This window comes from Canis lupus, chromosome 10 (genome assembly GCF_003254725.2).
Source record: "Canis lupus dingo isolate Sandy chromosome 10, ASM325472v2, whole genome shotgun sequence".
NCBI classification, from domain to species: domain Eukaryota; kingdom Metazoa; phylum Chordata; class Mammalia; order Carnivora; family Canidae; genus Canis; species Canis lupus.
Window position 1 is genome coordinate 11,305,508 of NC_064252.1, and position 23,940 is coordinate 11,329,447.

Here is a 23,940-nt window from a genome sequence, read left to right on the forward strand (position 1 = left end):
TGTTGGAGTCCCAAGTCCCCCTAACAGGAGCCTCCAGGTTCTAGAGACCGTTTGAAAACTGAACTGGGGGTCTGATTTCTCACAGACCTGGGTATGAATTCCCAGCCCTGCCACTTCCTGGCTAAAGGGTCTTGGGCATCTCATCTTTCTCCAAGTCTCAGTGTCCCATCTGTAAAACAGAGAGACCACCACTGAGTTCCCAGACTGATACCAGGATTTAAAAGAATGCATACAAGTAAGTATCCAGCCCATAGTAAGCATTCAATAAAGTGTAGAACTTTATTACTAATCCTCAAATACCCTTTTTTCTTCCTTTTAAAACTTTTTTTCCCCCAAGGACAGAGAACAGAATGTCCTATGGAAACATGATTCCCTCAGGGCTACAAATATTTAGTGCAGAGTTACGGGAGTCAAAATATTTTCCCTATTTATCACTGTTCTTTGAACAATCTGTTTATTAAAAAAAAAAAAAAAGCCCCATAATGACCAGAATCCTTCTAAAACTTGGTATTTTCAAGTGAGCACAAACTAAGATATCATAGATGTTAAGATACAGTAGAAACAGTCACCAGCAAGTGGTCTTCATCCTTGACCATACCTACAAGGGCATCCTGGGCACGCAGCTCCCATGCTCCAGCTCCTTCGGGCAGCAAACCTCACCAGGCCCCACAGGCTGTGGTCTATTTTTTCATTCACTATACCTAGAATTCCCATCCTTTCACCTGTCTGCTTGACAACATTCAAAGCATCAGCTCCCCTGATAAGCCTTTCTCCATTTTATCAAGCATCCTGGAAGTTAGGCCTCTGAATGACCATTGCCCCATTACGGTGCTTTTCCCATTAAAGGGATTGGGTGTAGGGCCTCCAGCTCTAGTTCCTACAGAGAAAGGTCCAGGCCTCGTCGCTCTTCGTATCCTGTCACACGGATTCCAGTAGACAACAGGAGCTCCCTGAATATTTGAATCAATATATAAGTAAATCACTAAGAGACAAATTTGGGTTAATGACCCAAATCTACTAGTTACCAAGATGAAAGTTTGGGTCATTAAGTGCTTCATCTTTGAAATCTGTTTGTTCTCAGCTCTGAAATGGAAATGTAAAGAATTTGGAGTCTTTAACATAGCTTAAATGAGGGAAACTTGTGAAGGGCCTAGCACAGTGCCTGAGATGTAACAAGTGCTCTGTAAATAGCCCTTGCATTTCTTTCATTTCCCATCCTCGCTGTTCCTCCCAAATAGCCTCCCTTGAAAATGATTAAGTTCCTTCTCAGTGCTGCCACTACCACCTGGAAATGCAAATGGTTGTATTTCATAAGAACAATATTCCAACATTATTTTTAAGTAGCAAGTATCTGTGCACCGTTGGTGGGAATGTCAAATGGTGCAGCCATTATGGAAAACAGTATGGTGGCTCCTCAAAAAAAAAAAAAAAAAGTTAAAACTAGAACTACTATATGATCCAGCAATCCCACTTCTGGATATATATCCAAGAGAAATGAACTCATTATCTCCAAGAGGTATCTGTACCCCTATATTTAGTGCAGCATTATTCACACCAGCCAAGGCATGGAAACAGCCTAAGTGCCCACGTGCCCACAGATGGATGAATGGATAAACAAAACACATATATAGTAAAACACATACTATGTATACAGTCTATTATAAATATTTTAAATTGCCTGTTACATTTAAATTTTCTATGATATATAATGGGATACAAGTTATTCAACCACAAAAAGGAGACCCTGTCATTTAAGACCACATGGATGAAATCTGAAGGCATTATGCCAAAGGAGGTCAGACATAGATAAATATTCTATAATCTCATTTATATGTGGAATCTAAAAAAAAGCAAAACTCGCAGAGTGGATTGGTGATTGCCAAGGACCAGGGAGCATGGGAAATGGGGAGATGCTTATCAAGTGGTAAACTTCTAGGACAAGTTCTGAGGATCTAATGTATGGCATGGGGACCATAGTTAATGATACTGTATTATATACTTATATCTCAGTACAGCTGGGAAAAAAGTATCTGTTTCTACATCCTCCAGCATTACTTTCTGAATTCTAGGTTTATATTATAAATCTAGAATTATATATTATAAATTATTATAATATTAATATAATTATAAATTATTAATATAATTATAAATATTAATATAATTAATAATTATTATATTAATATTTATCAGTTTCTGTAGAAACTTTAATCACCAAAATTGCTGATTAAAAAAAATCCTTTCACGTGATCTGTGAGGGCAAAAAGAAAAGATAGTATGTGTTATACAGTATTGAAATTTTTTTTTTAAGATTTATTTATTCATGAGAGACACAGAGAGAGAGAGGCAGAGACACAGGCAGAGGGAGAAGCAGGCTCCCTGCGGGGAGCCGGACATGGGACTCGATCCCAGGACCCTGGGGTCACGACCTGAGCCGGAGGCAGATGCTCACCTGCTGAGCCACCCAGGAGTCTCTAATAAACGGTATTGGTAAAATAATCTTTACATTCTAAATGAACAATTCAATCCAATTATGGGATTTAAATCAGAAGTTTTCACATTGATAGTTCTTGGGAACTGCTATTTTTACAGACTTGATACTTCATCTTGTTGGTGTTCTCATTGTCTCAGTCCGGTGTGTATACTCTCACCACACTCCCCCCCGCCCCCCGCCCCGGAATGGCTGCACCACCTCATTTCTTAGAGGGTATCTTAACTTTACATTTCATTTTGTATTACAGTAATCAGAAAATTTCCAATCCAGAAAACAAATTTGTCATTTTCCCGTCAGGTATGAATCCCTAGGAGGATTCTGGCTCCTCCTGGATGAAGCAAAAAAAATCTTCAACAAAGCGTACAAGGTCCTCTCCTTGACCCTCCCACTTTGCCTCCTTTCCCCTCCACCCTCTCCTCTTCAGCCACACTGAACTTTGCGTTCCTCAAGGTCCAGATGCTCCTTCACCACCGGGCCTTTGAATGTGCTGTTTACGGCCTCACCTTCCCCCTCTCACCTGGCCGCCTGCAGGTCTCAGCCACGCGCATCTCTTTGCCGTGGCTCCCATACCTTATCTCCTGGGGGGGGGGGGTCCTCTTCCCTCCTAATCACTTCTCAGGCCCTCAAGCCCATGAGGGCAGGGACCATGTTTAACTTCTTTATCTCTATATTCCTCTGCTAGCTAGTGTGTGCCACAAACCATATTAGGCCTTCCATAAATGTCCTCAGGATCAATGGAATAAATAGATCTACAGAACAATTCAACTCCCGTCACTCTAGGGCCCTCGATTTCCAGTGTTAGCAGTATTCCACATGGTGGGTTAGCCACGACCTCAGCAAGGAAAGAGTTAACACAGCCTGTTTCCTCCCTTCTTATCTCTGGGAACACCTGCAGTGGCAGTAAGGACCCCCAGCCAAACTCCGAGCACTGTACTCCTGAAATGTTCACTAATGAACGATGGGATTTTGTACCCCCACGTGCAGGGAAGGCCAGGACGCACCAGGCCAAAGTGTCGTTTAAAGTAAACACGAAGATTCATGAGGTGCACCTGGTATCTTGCAGAAGCCTGCACTCTGGATGATTGCACAGTCACATGACCAGCTCCTCTGAAGGGCCCTGGACTGCCAAGACTTGAGTGGCCTTCCTTGGGTGGAGGGACAGTTCACAGCTGGAGAAAAACACCTATCCAGGGGGGCCTCACAGATTTTTAGGGAGAGTAAAGAAGCCAATGCCGACCTTTTGGGTCTTTGCCTATGTAGATCATTATGCTGCTGCTCCTAGTGGGTGGTCAAGGGGACCCCAAAACCGCTTCTTGAGATGCTGCCCTTCCTGGATGCCTGTGACCCCACTCTTACTTTTCCTCCTACTATATTGCTGCTTTTCATCTCCTTAACTGGCTTCTACCTTTACCAGATTCTAATGGCCTAGTGCCCTATAGCTCTATCCTGGTCTGTTATCTTTACTCACTTTTAGTATTGAAACTCCTGGAACTGAAAATTATCTATATATCGATGACCCTCAAGTGTATTTGTTTATTTCTCTAGCCAACCTCTCCCCCAAACTCTAAACCCATACCCAACTACTGGTCATCCCCAATGATTGTCTACTAAGGGCTTCAACTTACAAAAATTGTCTCAATCAAACCTCTTGATTTCAACCCAAACTTGTCTTTTTCTAGTTGTCCCCATCTTGGTCAATCATACTCCCCACATTCAGTTAGCTAAGCACAAAAGCTAAAGGTCATTCCTGTTTTTTGTTTTTTTTTTTTCCCTCCTGATCTCCCCCTTTCCCCCTTCCCCTTCCAATCCATTAGCCAGTATTGTTGGCTTTATTTCTGGAATAAATCTCTAATCCTTCCACTTCCTTCCAGTTCTAATACACCATCTTAATCAAAATCACCGCCATCACCATTTGCTTGGATTATAATAACTGGATTATTCTCTCTGCTTCTATACTTGCCCCTTTCTAATTCTCTATTCAGCAGCCAAAGTTACTTTTTAAAAAATCTGCCTCAGTTTATATGGCTGTCCTTAAAACCCTCCAATGGTTCCCTATTATCCTCAGAACAGAATGAACTTTCTACGCTTGAATTGGCTTGCAAAGTACTCCACGATCTGTCCCTGCACGCACCTCCAATGTCACCCAATATAACTCTCCCTTTGCTCAGTATGCTCCAGCTTGCCTGGTTTTGCTTCTGTTCCTAGAACACAGCAATAACCCTGTCCACCTCAGGGCCTTGGCGATTGTTGCCCACTTCTGCATTTGGAACTAGTGTATGCTGTAGATCCCATAAACACATTTTGTGCACTTAAAAGTACATGTTCTTAAAACAAAAGATGACCAAGCCCAATTAAACTGTTTTTATTAAACCCAGAATGTGGTATATCCCAGTTTATCTTTGTTTCTTTAAAAACAGAGAGGAACTTACCAGTAGCAAATGATAAACCAGCTCGGCTTACCTCTAGGATGGTTAAGATTATTCAACCGAGTTCCTAAGAGTAATAGGAAAAAAAAATTTCTCCAATTGAGTAGCCTTTATCTGAAATTTAACTGCATGTACACCTGGTATTATTATTAAAGGGCATATAAATCTTTCTGATTAAAAAGTAATGGGGAAGCTGTTGAATTGCTGCATGTTAAAACGATCTGTGTGCTCTACACATCTGGAGGCATCTATACTCACAAAAATGACTACTACCCCCTGCTTTTAAGAAGATATTAATGGGTGGAACTTACTGAGTTACCAATGGTGGGCAAGGGAATGAATATTTAGTAGGACCTAAAAACTAAGGTTCTTCCACAGTCTGTCTACCTGGGAATTTCCAGTACCTGTGCCTTTCTGATCCACTCCAAGCAAGGATAATTAAACATGCTGGAGGTCTTCATCTTAAATCTGTACAACATTCCTGAGCGTGGATGGGAAAAAAAAGACACTTTGAATCGAGAGGTTTACATTCTCTGCTGAACTGTCAGGGGGTAGGGGGCAGATTTCATCACAGGATTCTTTTCCTCTCTTTTTAAATTCTCTAAATAGACACTTAAATTGTCTTTGCACTGTTCAAATAAAACAAGGGATATTTACTCAAAGTCTTCTTACAGGAGGAGCATGCATATCTCCTATATTTACTCTCTTTTAATACATGTTTAGTTAGCATTTGGGGGACCCGATGACTCTAGGCTTGTCAGAATAATTCAATTATCCCCTTCACTGCCTGAAGACACTCATGTCCTCCTACCACCTCCAACACCCCGGTGACTTAACCTGGAGCTGCGGCATCAACCTCTCCAACTTAGGTTATTTGTCATAAAAAGAGCAATTCAACAGTTTCCTCATTACTGTTTAATTAGATTTATTTACACCATAATACTACTTTCAGATACAGGCTACTCAACTGGGGAATGCATTTTTTTTTCTATTTTTAATTTTTTTCTATTTTCTATTTATTTTTTTCTTAGACACTCAAATACCATAAAAATACCATAAAATACTTGACAGACTAAAGTACTTACTACATACAATTTATGTACCGATACAAAGTTGTATACCTAAAGCTGGAGATGGGAAATGTAACTGCATAAAAGCATATAGTGTAATAAGGTGACTGTGTTCTATACTGTATGAAAGTAGATTTATATTCATGTTTCACTTACTATGGGTGGAAAAACTCTTTAGGGTTGACACCAGTGCTCGTCCTTTCAGATGCACACATCCAGGCCTAGGATATGAAGATGAACACAGCCTGAACCCTTCCCCCAAGTGCAAACGGAGCTAAAGCCCCCGAAGGTGCTAGGAAGAGGAGTACAGGGAGATGCTAACTCTGCCCGAGGGATGGAGAAAGGCTTCCAGGGAGAGTTAACATTTAGAACTAAGCCGTAATGAACTGAATGAGTGATCAAAAGGCCTGGGACACCCATTCCCACTCTAAAAATGGGACATTGTACTAAATTTCGTCTGTGTTCATAACATAGTTGTGTTCTTTGTCAGAAAGTTATCTTAGGCATGTATTTGGATAATTGTTTATGTTTTGCTCAAGTATGGTTCTAGGTTCCTCAGAGATTTCTATCAGAGAAATTAAAAATCTGGGAAAGCAAGTGGTGGGAAGCTCTTTACTTAGAAGGGGGATTTCCTTGGTTTCTTCCACTGAACTCTGCGAAAGGGTAACCCTTCCCAATACACGAGCACGCCTGCTCATGCCTTTATTACCCCCCCCCCCCCCACGAAGGCTGTTGTTATCTGCAGCTCTGGGTAAGTTCACGATAAGTCCTTTAAAGGACTTTAAAGACAGTTTAAAGGCAATTTGTTTGAAGTTGGCAGCCTTTTTCTGATGGAGACCAAGCCCTCCAGCTGAGCTTGCTGCAGCTATTATGCCATGGGTCACAGACCAGAAAGTTTGTACTTTAAAACATCTGACATGCAGCAATCCTTACAGAGATGAGAAACACTCTTAATGTGCAACTCCTATCTGTTTCCTTTTATTATTTTTTTGATTTAAATTCAATTTGCCAACATATAACACCCAGTGCTCATCTCATCAGGTACCCTCCTCAGTGCCCATCACCCAGTTACCCTTCTGCAACCCTTTGTTTCCTAGACTTAGGGGTCTAATTTTTCCCCACTCAGTTCCCCCCCTTCCCTTGTGGTCCCTTTCACTACTTCTTATATTCCACATATGAGTGAAACCAATGATAATTCTCTTTGAATGACTCATTACACTCAGCATAATACCCTCCAGTTCCATCCACATCGAAGTAATTGGTAGGTATTTGTCTCTTCTGATGGCTGAGAAATATATATACATATTAATATATATTATACATATCTGTCAAACCTAATCATCTGTCAAACCTAATCATGGCTCCTTCCACAATTTGGCTATTGTGGGCATTGCTGCTTTGAACATTGGGGTGCAGGGGTCCCGTTATTTCTCTACATTTCTATCTTTGAGATAAATACCCAGTAGTGCAATTGCTGGGTTGTAGGGTAGCTCTATAACTAACTTTTAACCAAACCCAAATTAGGATGTAGTAACTTCTCAGCAGACCACTATACTCTATTACATTCAATCACCAAGGAGCTAGGAGGAACACCAATTGCTTTAAATCACTAGATAGGACCATCTGATTTAATCGCTTTCTCAAAAAAAAAAAAAAAATCGCTTTCTCCTAACCCAGAGGCAAGTTGGAATTTGAAATAAACTTTTTTTCTTCCTTTAGAATTCTTTTTATCTTAGGTACTCTTAAAGAAAGGGGCATTCTAGATATATAAACTAAAAGAAGGAGACAGGACTAATGGCAGTTTTTATTGCTTGACTCCAGACACCGCTGTCACCGCCAGTGTTACCTCCAGACACACATATTCATTGATTAAGAACAGAGACCAAACACCTTTTGGATGCTGGCTACATAAGCTTGAATCTAGGTCTGTGATTTTATTTTATTTATTTATTTTTTTTAGGTCTGTGATTTTACTTCCACAGTTCCTAACCCTATCAGTTTATGCCTCTTTTCTTCAGGTCCAATCTATCTTCCTTTACTATGCTGGCATAACACATTTACATACATGATTTCAAGAAGATCAATAGAACATTCAAATTATATAAAGATAAATAAAAGGAAAACAACTTAGAATAGAGTATGGGATCACTAGGTAAGAATTGGGGCATGATTCACTAGAAGACAGGAGAAAGTGAGATGATTATGTCCATGCCTGAAAGTCACCACTTGCATCTGCTACAAAGGCTGACTGATTCAGCTGCGTGGTCACTGGTGTCAGGGTTTTATGAATGTGAAGTCCCGCTCAGTCAAGTTCAGAGCTGCGGAAAATAGAATTTCCCCTCAACTGACATACAGTTACATTCCTGAAAAGTTCAGTTTATATTAAGACTATGGGAAAGTATTTTTATTTGTACATAAAACAGAATGTAGTTTTAGGTTCAGATAACTGTAAACTGGTCTTAGAGGGCATTAGGAAATGTGAGTGACAGCTTCTTTCCTCTGCATAACTATTCGTGCATTGCTGACAAGATCAGAAGACGGGTTCCGTCCCCCGCACCCCCCCAAAGATTTTTAAGTTATGGCCTAAACCTCCAGCTCACATTTCCAAAATTCCCCCAGGGGGCGGTACTGCTCTTAAGGAGAATAGCCAGTCTCCGAAGAGATGGCATTTTGGTGGGTGGATGCCCCTTAAGTGTGCAAACCAGAATCTCAGAAGTCTCCTTTCACCTCATACTCAGAGTTTTGCATATAGAAAAAAAATTATCTTTACAACAAAAGATGGAATCTGAACTGGTTTAGATGAAACCGAATACTTAAAGGGGGTCAAGGAATTCCACAGAGGATCACTTAACACATTAAAAAAAATTAATATAAGACTTTTCTTGGATGATTGAGGATGCTTGTCAACTTTTTCAGATCAAGGGTCAGAGGCAAGATGGGGTGGGCAGGACATACAGAGCGGAGGAGGTAAGGAACAGGGCAGAGGAAAAAGTAGCTGGAGAAACTTTATAGTAAAGAAGGTTCAGTATTTGGCACAAGGCAGACATTGGTTTCAATCACTTACTGAAAATTTGGTTCCTCTGTCATTTACTATGTACAACTCATTTAATCTCAATTCTTCATGTGTAAATTGGATAATAATGGTATTTCAAACCACTGTTAGAATCACCAGGTGAAACACGTAACGTACCAGCCAAATAGTAAAACTTACTTGATGTTGGCTGTCATTATTTTTTAAAAGTCTCAAATGCCACTTGTCCCTAAAGTGTTGCTGTTTAGATATGTTTGAGACTTGGAATAAAAATAGTTACTAGATCTAAGAAGCAGAGTAAAATTCTATGTCACTTTGTGGATATTCGGTCTCACATTCCTCTTATAAAACATAGAACAAACGTAGGGGAAGTCTAAATCATTTATTTTTATTTTTATTTATTTATGATAGTCACACACACACACACAGAGATACAGAGACATAGGCAGAGGGAGAAGCAGGCTCCATGCACCGGGACCCCGACGTGGGATTCGATCCTGGGTCTCCAGGATTGCGCCCTGGGCCAAAGGCAGGCGCCAAACCACTGTGCCACCCAGGGATCCCTAAATCATTTCTGCATTTAAAAGAAAGGCAGATCTTTAAGAAACCTTGAATGGTCACAAACAAAGCTAATATTTGTAATAGGTTTCAGAAAAGGATTTTGCCTTTTAAACTGTTCAAGGAGCAGAAAGGTTTGCCAAACCAATATAGCTTTAAATCACATACATTACAGAAGTTCTTAGATTTTAATGGTTTTCTTGATATTTGGTCAATATGTCAGTATTTACATCATAATAAGCATTTTAGGGACACCGGGGTGGCTCAGTCAGGAAAGCATCTTAGTTTAAGTCAGTTAAACTCTTGATTTTGGCTCAGGTCGTGGTCTCAGAGTCATGAGATGGAGAATGTCAAGCAGGCTCACTCTCCCTCTGCCCCCACCCTTGTTTGTGTGCATATGTGCCCCCTCTTGCTCAAGAAAAAAAAAAAAAAGAACATTTAATACAGGGTCCCAAGCAAAGTGGCTTTATGATCACACTTGAGAGATGGAGAGTGTGATAGAAAGGCAAATGTTGTGGCAACGTTTTATACACAATGTTCTCTTCTGAGGGAAAATCACCAGCTAAAATCTACCCCCATCCAGGATGGTGGACAAAGATCTGTGTAGGAGAACACAGTACATGCCTCTTTGGGGCAGGAGTCTAAACCAATTCTCGGGTTGGGGGAGGGGGTTACTGAGCATCTGAAATGGTTATTACTCCCGGCACAGTAGTTCAATTAATATCTATCGAATGAATACGTGAAGGTAAGTGTTGTTGGGAGAAAATCATGAGAAATACTCCCCTATTCATTAAACAATGAAAATTTGAGCCTTCAATAATCCTTATTATTATGCCTTTTATAAGAAGGCAACATAAGATCTACCCTCTTAGGACATTTTTAGGCCTACAGTACAGTGTCGTTAACCATGGGTGCTAGGCAGGAAAGTAGGCCTCCCTCTACAACAGGTTCATCTTGTACAACCCAAACTCCATACTGACAAATACCACAGTCACCTTTCAAACCACTAACGTCCATACTGATTTATGAAGAAAAGAAGATTTAGAGAAGTTGTTTTCTCTTAGCATACGTTTCTTATAAGATCATAAAAGTCAAGACAATCTCTTTGGGAAAGCAATTTGGTTACATGTATCAAATACATTAAACTGCCTACAATCTGGTAGTTTCCTTTGGGGCAACTTCTCCCTCTGTAGCAGCTACTGTATCCCCAGCAGCAGCTTTGATGTAGCACTTACTATGTGCCCCAATTATCCAGCAACTGCAGGTCACACTGCTACAGAGTAGAGGGTCTAGAATTTGCACTCGGTCCTGAGGTTCCAAAGTCCACATCCCAACAACTTTTGCTGTCTTAGCTATGAAGATGTCTACACGATGGCATTGTTTCTAACAGGAAAACTTTACAAACTACATGCCCATCAGTGTACAAGTTAAATAGACACTAAGATATCCATTGGTAGGACACAAGGCAGGCATTAAAAGTCAAATTTTGGAAATAACACGGTTTGCATGGACAAACACGATCATCGGCTTAGCGCAAGGCAGGGAAAGGCGCAGAACAGCACACCCAGTGGTTTTAGCCTACCAAAGGTTTGCTTTGTGCAGTGAGATTTGAATTTCCTTCTTGGTGCTTTGCTGTATCTTCCAAATTCTCTAAATGAACTCGGATTCTTTTTGCACGCAAAAAAAAAAAAAAAAAAAAAAAGTTACTAACGATGTCCGTCTAGGGCAGCACAGCCCAATCAACATATGCTGCAAGCCGTATCATGTAAAATGTTCTAGTAACTGTGACTGCATTAACAAAAGTAAAGAAGCAGGTGAAATTTTAAATATACTTTTAACCTATAGTTCTAAATTATTTCAACAAGTGATCAACACAAACATTAAGATTTTTGTTTTTTGGGTTTTTTTGTTTTGTTTTGTTTTTTTTGCATTAAGGCTGCAAAATCACTTTCAGCACGTCTCAATTTTCCCTAGTCACATTCCAACTGCTGGATAGCCGGGTGACTCCTACTGTGATGGACAACCCAGCTGTAGATCTTCGGCAGAAGCTATACTTTCAAATCAAACGTGCCCAAACCAGGACTCTGAAACCCTCCACTAACAACTTCAGTCTCCATGTAGCTATCTACATCTGTTCAAACTGCTTCTTTAAAGGGCAAAGAGAGGTGCTTGGGAGGTACACGGATCTGTATTCGCATCCTCTAACACTTACTGGCTGTGTGAGCTTCAGCAAGTTAATTAAAAAAAAAAAAAGGCACAGGAAGTTAAAGATTTTGTTTATTTATTCATGAGAGACAGGGAGAGAGAGGCAGAGACACAGGCAGAGGGAGAAGCAGGCTCCATGCAGGGAGCCCAATGTGGGACTCGATCCCAGGTCTCCAGGATCACGTCCTGGGCCGGAGGCAGGTGCTTAACTGCTGAGCCACACAGGGATCCCCCCCTGTGCCTTATTTGACCTGTTTTGTAAACTCAAGGGTAACAATACCTACTCAGGAGTTGTTGAGATTGAAGTGATGTATTAAAACCTGTAAGGTGGAAAGCACTTGCTAATAGATTTTTATTATCTACTCCTTGCCCTTTGCAACCTTCTTTATTCAGATAAAGGTTAGACTTAGCAGGATAGAAAATTCTTAAAACTGAGATGGCAGAAAAATCTCATTTTAAATGGTCCTAAAACTAGAAAAAGAAATACTCATTCACTGTTGGGAATGTAGACTGGTGCAGTCACTCTGGGAAAACAGAATGGAGGTTCCTCAAAAAGTTACAAATAGAACTACCCTACCCTCCAGTACTTATACTACTGGGTATTTACCCCAAAAATACCAAGACACGAATTCAAAGGGGTATGTGTACCCCTATGTTTGTAGCAGCAGGATTCACAATAGCCAAGATAGGGGAGCAGCCAAGTGTCCACTGATTGAGGATTGGATAAAGAAAATATGGGGTGTGTGTGTGTGTGTATATATATATACACACACACACACACCCCGGAATATTATTTAGCCATAAAAAAATGAAATCGTGCCATTTACAACAATATGGATAGAGCTTGAGTGTGATGGTAAGCAAGATGTCAGTTGGAGAAAGACAAGTACCTTATGGTTTCACTCATATGTGGAGTTTAAGAAACAAAGGAAAAAGAGAAACAAGATCAAGAAATGGACTCATAGAAATCTGAGAGTTACCAGAGGGGAGGGAAGGGCAGGATAGGTGAGAAGGGGTGATGGGGATTAAGAGGGGCACTTGTGAAGAGCGCTGGGTGTTGTTTAGAACTGCTGAAAACTAGTATTACACTGTATGTTAACTAACTGGAATTAAAAAGCTAAAAAAAAAAAAAGTGGTGGCAAAAAGAAAAATATAAATTTTTGGGGATGTGAAGAGGCTTGTTGGGGATTTGTTGTTTTTGTCCTTTAAAGGGGGCTACCTAGGGACGCCTGGATGGCTCAGGGGTTGAGTGTCTGTCTTCGGCCCAGGGCGCGATCCTGGAGACCCGGATCGAGTCCTGCATCGGGGTCCGTGCAGGGAGCCTGCTTCTCCCTCTGCCTGTGTCTTGGCCTGTCTCTCATGAATAAATAAATAAAATTTTTAAAAATAAAATAAAGGGGGCAACCTACTGGCAGGCAATGAATGGCACACAATTTTGCTTGCTTCCCACGGCTTTCACTCAGCAAATATTCATTTAACAAACATATAAATTACTGAATATGGGCCAACATCGTGCTAGACAGAGGGGGTTAGGAGTGGGGGGAAAAAGGGGTGGTGGTGGTGGTGGTATATTCACTTAACTAAATGGAGGAATGAGTAAACCACTGAATATTGTCCCTTTTCTAGTTTTTCTCAATTCGGTAGTCAGTTTTTTGAGTTGCTTCTCTTGTTTCACCTAGGATTTTGCTAGGTTATTAGATAACAGGGTTTCCTCCAAAAGGTTCAAATGAAATATGATCAGTATACTATGGATGAATCCGGGTGAAGGGTATATGTGGACTCAACTTTTGTGTAGGTTTCAAGCATTTCGAAATAAAAAATTGAAAAAAAAACCCCACCAATTATAATGGAAGATAATCATCACAACCTGTATCAAAACTTTTAAAGCAAAAAAAAAAAAAAAAAAAAAAAAAACTTTTAAAGCATCATGATTTGTAACAGATCAGAGCTACCTAGATGCCCCAAAAAGGTGAATGACTAAGACCATTCACATAGCCAAGAGGATAAAACACTATATAGCAGGCAACCAATTTACATCTGCAGACTTTGTCAGTTTGCAGAAATATGGAATGAAATCGTGTGAATTGAGGAGAAAGGCAGACTAGGATCCATGATTACAGCAACAAAAATACAGGTGATGTGCATTTACAAAACCTAAGAATATATTTAGCTTAAGAATATATTTGGAAATATTACTCTCTTCTAGGTATATTGCCCATGTTCATAATAAAAATAAATAATATGTATGGTAAAAGCTGTTTGCCAAGCAAATGTATCCCACACCAGAGGGTGGGATGGCCAGGGAAAACTGCCTATCTAGTGAAAAGGGTGTCAACAATTGAGCACTGATTTTCAATGGTCATGATATCACACATGCAGTGACACAGTGTACAGTTTAACACCCACCTCTTGGAACCTTTTTCCTAATCAGAGGAATTATTCAGAACAATATTCAACACAGCCATTTGACTACTGGTATCAGATTTTATTTTTACATGATAGTTTCTCAGTCCTTTAACCACAGGAGTACAGACATACAAAGGGGGGGAGGCTAAGGGCTCTCACTGTTACTGTGGTCTGATATCATGCAAGATGGATCGGTTCACATTAGGAAAGAGATTCCCCAATTGCCAAAACTTGCCAGATCACTCAGTACTTAAAATTAGCAACACCCTCATCATCTTGTGGTTTAAATGATGACTGAACAATAACTCAAGATAGTTGTGTTCCATATTTGCTTTATTAAGATAATTAGTATTCTTAGATCTCTTAAAATTGCTCTTCTTTAGCCCTAGGGGGAAAGGATTTCAAAAGGCTGAGTACATATGCTGATTCAAGACACGATTTCTCACATACCCAACCTCTATAATTTGGATTATTAGAGCAATATAGAGTAATTCTGACACCAACTCTCTGGCAACGTTGTTTGAAAAAGATACCATTACACACATGACCCAGCGTTTTTTATTTTGTACTGCATGTAAGTTTGTGTAATAGGTCTTCTTTAATATAAAAACCAGGACTTTAATTTTTTTTAAATGACTGAGAATATGGTAATTAAGAGACACTCCTTGCATCAAAGGCTCAGAGCTAAAATCTGGATGTAGAGTTTGAACGCACCTTATTAAGAGATGCATAAACTTGACCAAACTTTTGATTTAAGCATCAGGTAATCCCTTTAAAGGTCCCAACATAAAAACATTAAGAATGTTTTGATAAACTATTTGCCGCATCCTAGAGTATCTTTGCCTTTAAGTAGAGTGATCTGAATGCCAGTCCTGATGATAAAATCTACCATCTGGTGATCTTGAGTAAAACATTTAGTATCTCTCTGATTCAAATTCTTGTCTATAAAAACGAAACAACGTATAGTCATTTATACTTAATACATAGTTTCTAAATTAAAACGAAGCAATTAAATGATAAATGTGAAAATGCTCTTCCCAGTTATTGCTGGCATCCATTTATTATCAGGCAATCGTCCTATTCAAATGGGTGATTCTAAAACAGCTAGTAATCATGATCAGAGCCACTCTTTTGCATAACTTTAAAAGGTCTAATTACACAGGACACAAATCTTACCAATGATACTATTTAACGTTAAAGGAAACTTATAGAAATGATGGGTTTTTCTTAAAGATTTTATTTATGCATGAGAAAGAGAGAGAGAGGCAGAGGGAGGCAGAGAGAGACAGAGAGAGAGAGAGGCAGAGACACAGGCTCTATGCAGGGAGCCCGATGCGGGACTCGATCCCAGGACCCCGGGGTCACGCCCCGGGCCAAAGGCAGGCGCTCAACCGCAGAGCCACCCAGGGATCCCCAGAAATGATGGTTTTTGCATCACTCTAAGTCCTGGGGCTAATTGCACACGACGGAAACCTCACCGCCAGAACGGAATCCCTGCAGCTTACAGGAGACTTGAAAACCAAGTTAGCGAAGCCACACAGCTTACCTGCAAGTAAGGTAAGCCACAGCCTTACCTGCAAGCCACAGGTAAGGAAGCCAACAAGAAGGCAGCGCCAGGCGGTAGCAGCCGGACGCTCTCCGGACACAAAGTTCATCCACCAAGAAAAGCGAAAGGGCGCCCCTCGGGCAAGCGGCGCCAGCCCGACGGAAGGGCGTCCCTGACACGGGGGCTCGGTGACCGCGAAGGGCAGCGGAGGCGCTTGGTATCCATCAGGTCCTCCTCCTGCTCCCCACAGGGACGGCAGGACGCGCGGCGGCACCGGGGCCACCACGCCGGCACCGGGCGCCCCGGGGGCCGCAGGGCGGGGACGCGGCGCCGCGCGGCCGGGACGCGCCCTACCTTGCACCGACTTCCCGATGCTGTGTAAGCGGGTGATGGAGCTGTAGTTCCGGGCCACGGTCTTCAGGAACGCTTCCATCTGCTCCTGGTGGTGGTAGGCGAACTCCAGCGCGGCCGCCGCGGGCAGCAGCAGCCCCAGGCACAGGCGCGCGACCTGCATGCTCTGCGGGGACACGAGCGCGGCTGAGCGCACCGCCAGGCCCCCGTCCCCGCCCCCGTCCCCTACCTCGGGCCCTACCTCGGCCCCCCCCCGTCCCTCCCTCGGCCGCCCCCCCGCCGTCCCCAGCTCGGTCCCCAGCCGTCCGTACGTCGGGCCCCCGCGCCGTCCCCGTCCCCAGCTCGGCATCTCCCCCCCGCCCCTACCTCGGGGCCCCCCCGTCCCCATCTCCGGCCCCCCCCGTCCCCACCTCGGGCCCCACCGTCCCTATCTCGAGCCGCCCCACCATCCCTACCTCGGGCCCCCCCCCCGTCCCTGCCTCGGCCCCCGCGCCCCCTGCGCCCCGCTCCCGCGGAGGGAGCCTCGGAAGCCGCCGCGGGACCCGGTGCGAGCGGCGCCCGGGCAGCGCCCCCACCCCCCACCCCGCCCTCCCCTCCCCTCCCCTCCGGGACCCCCGGCGGCTGCAGCGCGCACCCCGCTCGGCGCGCCCAGCTCACCCCTGCCCGGTGCGCACCGCCGCCCGCCGCCCGCCGCCCCGGGGACCCGACATATAGCCGCGCGGGGGACGGCCGCTCCCGGGCGCCGCCCCGCCCCCGCCCCCGCCCCTGACGGACGTCCCGCCCTCCCAGTCGGGCGCCCGCGGGTCCCCGGGGCGGGGCTGCCCTGCGCCCTGCGCCCTTCGCACCTGGGCGATCCCGGCCCGCGGCGGCGGGGACCCGGGGGGCGGCGGGGAGCGGGGGTGGGTGGGGGTCCCGGAGGCGCGGACCCGGGGGTGGGTGGCGGTCCCGGGGGTGGCGGCGAGGAGCGGCGGAAGACTGTCACGTCCCCAGGTTTTGCCGGCGCCCGAGGGCTGGAAGAGTGTCCTCCCCGCGAGCGGGGCTCCTGGCGGGGGGCGGGGGCTTTGGGTGTCGCCAGCTGCTGGGAGTTTGCAGCCGTAGAGCGGAGCCCCGGCTCACCTGGCGCCCCGGACGCGGGGAGAGCCCCACCTGGCCTCACGGGCCCTGAGCCCTGACTCACCTGGTGCCCCGGACGCGGGGAGAGCCCCTACCTGCCCTCACAGGCTCCTGAGTCCTTGGCTTCCTGGAGCCCCGGACGCGGGGAGAGCCCCACCTGGCCTCACGGGCCCCTGAGCCCTGGCTCACCTGGCACCCAGGATGCGGGGAGAGCCCCGGCTCACCTGGTGCCCAGACACGGGGAGAGCCCCTACCTGCCCTTACGGGCTCCTGAGCCCTTGGCTTACCTGGAGCCCCAGACACGGGGAGAGCTCCCCCTGCCCTCACGGGCCCCTGAGCCCAGGCTCACCTGGCACCCAGGATGCGGCGAGAGCCCCCCCTGCCCTCACGGGCCCCTGCGGCCGAGCTTAGGGCCCGCGCTCCCAACGGCGCCAGGCTGCCCAGCCCTGCGCTGGGATTCAGGTGTTGAAGTTTTAAATTGCCAATTGTGGAGTACAGAAAAATTTCTGACAAATTTATTTGGCGGATGAGATTGATTAAATCAGTTAAATTTAAAACTAGAAATCACATGGAAGAAAGCAAAGCTGCGATTTTTAAGTCCAACATTCCCTCCGCCAATCCTCCCTAGGCCAATTTCTTCCTTTCGTAAATGCTGCTTTCTGGGAGGACGGCCTGGTCTACATTTGCACTAGGGGTAACAAAGGTTGCACCCCAACCCGAGAGGCGGTCTGTGGTGAGGGCAAAGACCTCACGCACCTGTCACACATTACCTGTCAGTAATTGGAGGTTCATGCCAAGGGTCCAGCGAGTCTAAAAAGCTTGAAAAGCACTGATTTGGGATAACGTTCCTCTTCAACAGGTTAAAAATAGTAGTGTCCCACTGAAAACTAATTGAACAGAATTTCTCTCGATGAGGTCCTGGAAAGGACATTTTTTAAAAAGTGCCCTGAGTGAATCAAACATGCCATCAGGAGCTGAAACCTGCGACTGATTTGCCTGCCTCTTCTTTGTTGCGGATACAGACACTATTGTAGAACTGAGCTCCTGGGAACAATGAGGCCTCCTGTGATTCCCAGGCAGCAGAGCCTGGATGGATAAATCCCAAAACTAGCGGCACCCGATTTGGGTGCTAATCCATGCTCTGACTCTCAGTGGTTGTGTCAACTAGCTGTGCCATCGTTTCCTGGTCCTTAAAATGGAAATGATTCCACCTGCCTAACTAAAGTTGTAAGGACTATGCGAGGTGGTGTTTAAATTCTCTAGTTTCATTCACAGGCCTTTCGGCAGACTTCTAAGAGTCGGGGTTAACAGGACGTTGGGGTTTTGAGCAGCTTTTTAGAAAGTATGCAGCAGTGACTGTGCTAAATGTGGCTTGTACTAGATGGCTCGAAGAGGGTCTTTCACTGTTGTTCATCGACTCAGAGGCCTCCAAGCAGACAGAATGGGGTTGAGGAGGTCACATTTAGGCAAAGTTACTATAATAATGGGAAAAGATGCTGACAAGGAACAAAGGGAAAGCTTGCAGATCTGACCTCAGAAATGATTCATTTGTTATAGAAGAAAGTAGCAGCTCTAGGGTTTCCTTCAGTGGTGCTGGAGACTGGAGAAATGGTGGCTTTGTCGGTCCTGGGTGGACACCACAAGGGTTGTCCCAGAAAAACAAAGGGGTGAAGTATAATTGAAATTACGTTGAGGTTCATAGTAGGTAGGGAGGGAAGCAAATCTAGAGGAGAGCCAACCAGAGAATGGAGGTAGAGTACAGAGGATTGAGGGCTGAAGGTCTAAAACCTAGGGACTCCAAGTGTGGTCCAGGAACAGCATTGGCATCGCTGGTCAGCCCCTTGGAAAGGCAGGATCCCTTGGCCCACTACAAATCTACTGAATCAGAACGTGAATTTTAGTACAATTCCAATTAATTCATATGCATATTTGAATTTGATTTGCACTGGTCTAGAGGTTGCAAAGGCTTAAGGTGTGATGAGGAAGAAGGAAAAATAGGTTGGTCTGATAGAGTAAAACACTAAAACATAAGATGTCAGAGGTGATCTTTCTAAATACAACACCACTAACAGTAAAACCCCAATAAAGAGGCTGATAAAAAAAAAAAAGAGCCGATAATTCGACAACAGAAAAAAGTTTACCTTCTGTAAAGGAAAACTCAGCATCAATGTTGACCAGAGAAATTACAAACTGGAAGAAAGAATGATTAGCTCTTACAAAATCAAGAATGGACAAAAGACATTAATTGGCAGCTCACAGAAGTTGTAGTACAAATGAGCAATAAACATAGCAAAAGCTACCAACTGGTTAGCAATCAAAGAATTCATAAGTTTATTTATTTATTTATTTTTGAATTCTTAAGTTTAAAGGGCAAAGTAGTATTATGTTTTGCTTTCCATTAAGAAAGATGTAAAAGATGGAGAGCACTTGGACAAGATCTGAGGAAATGGCATTTCTGCTGTTTAAATGATACTATGACTTGAGACAACACTTCTGGAGGCTATCTGGGAATAGGTCTCAACATTTAAAATATATTCTTTTCTAGGAATTTAAGCTATGCAGGTAATTCAAAGAAGTGCTGAGTTTATGTGTTAGGATCTTTATTAATACCACTGGTTTTGTTTTTTTTAAGATTTTATTTATTTGAGAGAGAGTGAGCGAGAGAGCAGAGCGCAAGTGGGGGGAGGGGCAGAGGGAGAGGGAAGAGCAGACTCCCCAACTCCCTATGGGGCCCAACATGGGGCTCGAGTCCAGGACCCTGGGATCATGACCTGAACCGAAGGCAGATGCTTAACTGACTGAGCCACCCAGGCGCCCTTAACAGCATTGTTTTTAATTGTAAAAAAAAATAGATAAATGTAAATGTCGAATAATAGCAGATTGATTGTATCAGTGGTTCTCAACTGGAGCAAGATTGCCCACAGAAGACATTTGGAATAGCTGGAAATGTTTTTTAAAAAGATTTTATTTATTTATTTATTTATTTATTTATTTATTTATTTATTTATTTATTTATTTATGGAGTGGGTATGCACAGGCTTGCAGGCATGGGGGGTGGGGAGGGGCAGAGGGGGAGCGATGGGGGGTGGGGAGGAAGAAGGACAGACTATTGCACTGAGCACAGCATGATATAGAGCTGGATCTCAGGATTCTGAGATCATGACCTGAGCCGAAATCAAGAGTCTGAGATGCTTAACTGACTGAGTCACCCAGGGGCACCCTAGCTGGAAACATTTTTGGTTGTCAGGACTAAGGGGATGGTGCTACTGGCATGTAACCTGTAAATGGCAGGGATGCTGCAAAACATCCTACCATGTACAGTACAGGCTCCATAATAAATTGTCCAGCCTCAAATATTAGTGCTGAGGTTGACACATCCTGGGTTAAATAAAGAATATTACATCCATAAAATAAATTATTTTTCAGCTATAATAATGATGATGCAGATCTGTATTTATGGGCTTGGAAACGTAAATCATCGAGTGGCAGAAACGATGATAAAAGTAAAAAGAATAAAAGTAAAATTTCCATTTTGGAAAGTAAACAAAAAACTCTTCCCGACAACAAGTTTAAAAGGTTGCAAAAATGCTGGGTGGTATGCCCCGGATTGCAGTGTTTTGATTCTCTCCTTTGAAACCTTCTGTATTTTCTGAAGAAATTTTCCAGCAAATGTATTTCTTCTTGTAATCGGAAAAACAAGGCATTTTCACCTAAAAGCAGAACAAAGCAAAAAGCACAGAAACATCGGAGATGGACAGTTGTGAATGAACACTGGGTCTAAAATTCTTTGTGCTGAATTGCAGAAGTGAAGAAGAATGAAGTGAATTATAGAACTGAAGAAGGCCACTGGAAATGGGACATGAAAGGACTGAAAAGTGAGAGTGGGAGATCAATCCTACTCAAAGACGCCGAAGGTCCCTGAGTAAGTGGCAGGAACTGGAACAGAGGGAAAGACTATAGCTATGGGCTACATACCTCAACAGAGGTCAACAAGAATGAGAAGTGTAACTAGACTTTGTGATCTTTAAACTTTCTTTTTTCTTCTTCCAAAAGTGTCACAAAATATGAACAACATAAAAGAAATTTCAGCAACCTACAAATTCCACTTACCCAGAAAAAAACCATTCTTTTTTTTTTTAATTTTTTATTTATTTATTATAGTCACACAGAGAGAGAGAGAGAGAGAGAGAGGCAGAGACACAGGCAGAGGGAGAAGCAGGCTCCATGCACCGGGAGCCCGACGCGGGATTCGATCCCGGGTCTCCAGGATCGCACCCTGGGCCAAAGGCGGGCGCCAAACCGCTGCACCACCCAGGGATCCCCGAAAAAAACCATTCTTAAACCAAATTTAGGTATCAATCAGTCCTCTAATGTCACATAGTTGTTTCTATCTCGCTTTTATATACAGCACACCCATGATCATTCTTAGAGCTAAATCTTTGGGCACATCCTATCTTCTTAGGATCAATACTTAGATAAGCAATTGCTAGGTAAAAGAGCATGTGTGTTTTTAAGATTTTTAAATATTTGACCAAGTTGTACTCCTATAAAATGTCAAAAGTGTAATTTCAAAATGTTAAAAAAGAATTCTCATACAAATACAGTTAAACACAGGTCGGGTTTTTATTTTAACTCACTATCAAGAAAATTAGCAGTAAACAAATCTCATTTAAAGAAAGATAAGAGAAAGAGTGTGTATACATCAGTATGAGAAAAAAATACTGATGTCATTCTAAATTATTGTGACATTAGACGTATATCTGATTAATGTTCTACAGAACAATAAACTATAACCTTTGGTGCTATCTTCTTTACAAAGCAGAAATTGTTAGCATCTTACCAACTTTCTACAAGTTAATAACTAAATTTCTTTTTTTGGAGACAAGTTTTAGCTATATCTATTAAAGAAACTGAATCAATAATTAATAACCTTCGCAAATGGAGTCAGGCCCAGGTGGGTTTACTTGTAAATTCTACCAAACACTTAAAGAAGAAATCATACCAATCCTCTACAAACTCTTTCAGAGGATAGAAGCAGAGGGAACACTTCCTAACTCATTCTATGAGGTCAGCATTACCCTAGTACTGAAACCAGATAAAGATAATAAGAAAAGAAAACTATAGGCCAATATCTGTCATCAATATTGATGCAAAAATCCTTAACAAAATATTAGTAAATCAACTCTAAAGAAGTATATAAAGATTTATACATCATGACCAAGTAGGCTTTATCCCAGATATGTAAACCTAATTGAACATTCAAAAATCAATTAATATAATCCATCACATTCATGGACTAAAAAAAGAAAAACTACGTGATCATATTAATAGATGCAGGAAAAGCATTTGACAAAATCCAACACCGAATCACGATTAAAAAACTCTCTGTAAACTAGGAATAAAGGGAGAACTTTCTCAACTTGAAAAAGACCATTTACAAAAAAAAACTATAACTCACATCATACTTAGTGCTGAGAAACTCAAAGGTGTTCCGCCAAGATCAGGAACGAGGCAAGAATGTCCCCCCTCCCACTACTCATTTTCAATATTATACTGGAAGTCCTTGCTAATACAATAAGAAAAAAAAAAAAAAGCAAAGACATACAACTGGGAAGGAGATATAAAACTGTCTTTGTTCACAGGTAATATGATTGTGCAGAAAATCCAAAAGAATTGACTCAGTCGGAGAAGGACAAACATTATATGTTCTCATTCATTTGGGGAATATAAATAATAGTGAAAGGGAAAATAAGGGAAGGGAGAAGAAATGGGTGGGAAATATCAGAAAGGGAGACAGAACGTAAAGACTGCTAACTCTGGGAAACGAACTAGGGGTGGTAGAAGGGGAGGAGGGCGGGGGGTGGGAGTGAATGGGTGACGGGCACTGGGTGTTATTCTGTATGTTAGTAAATTGAACACCAATAAAAAAAAAAATCCAAAAAAATAAAAAATAAATAAAAATAAAAAAATAAAAAACCGCTGCTGAAACTGATAAGTGACTATAGCAGGACCACAGGATACAAAGTTGATATATAAAAGGCAATTGCTTCCCTATATACTAACAATGAATAAGTGGAATTTGAAATTAATTTACATTAGCACCCCCCAAAATGAAATGCTTAGGTATAAAACCAACAAAATATGTACCAGGTCTATATAAGAAATACCATAAAACTCTGATAAACGGTCTCAAAGAAATAAACAGAGAGATATTCCATGTTTGGGGACAGGAAGACTCAATATTGTCAAGATGTCAGTTCTTCCCAACTTGCTCAATAGATTCAATGCAATCCCAATCAAAATCCCAGTAAGTTATTTTGTTGGTATTAATGGATGGCCTGATTTTAAAGTTTATATGGAAAGGCCAAAGACCCAGAATCACTAACACAGTGTTGAAAGAGAAGAACAAAGTTGGAGGATGGACACAATCCAACTTCAAGACTTATGCTAAAGCAACAGTAATCAAAGTAGTGGTACTCTACTGGTCAAAGAAGAGATAAATAGGTCAGTGGAACAGAATAGAGAGTCCAAAAATAGACCTCCATATAGTCAACTGATCTTTGATAAAGGAACAAAAGCAATGCTATAGAGCAAAATAGTCTGTTTATTTTTTAATTTTTATTTATTTATGATAGTCACAGAGAGAGAGAGAGAGAGAGAGAGAGAGGCAGAGACACAGGCAGAGGGAGAAGCAGGTTCCATGCACCGGGAGCCCGACGTGGGATTCGATCCCGGGTCTCCAG

General features: G+C 42.7%; 1 protein-coding gene across 2 annotated transcripts in view; it reads right to left on the reverse strand.

Annotated features, from left to right (window-relative positions):
* Window positions 1-16,827, reverse strand: part of CPM (carboxypeptidase M) — a 72,916-nt gene extending 56,089 nt beyond the window's left edge. Inside the window, exons 1-2 of one of the 2 annotated variants that reach the window (XM_025476646.3) lie at window positions 16,742-16,827; window positions 16,088-16,250 (exon numbers count right to left, since the gene is read on the reverse strand). In XM_025476646.3, coding sequence (XP_025332431.3) covers window positions 16,088-16,247 — 160 coding nt within the window. In that variant the 5' untranslated portion in view covers window positions 16,248-16,250; window positions 16,742-16,827. The other variant, XM_049115145.1, reaches the window with a different exon arrangement.
* Window positions 16,828-23,940: the final 7,113 nt, after the last annotated feature.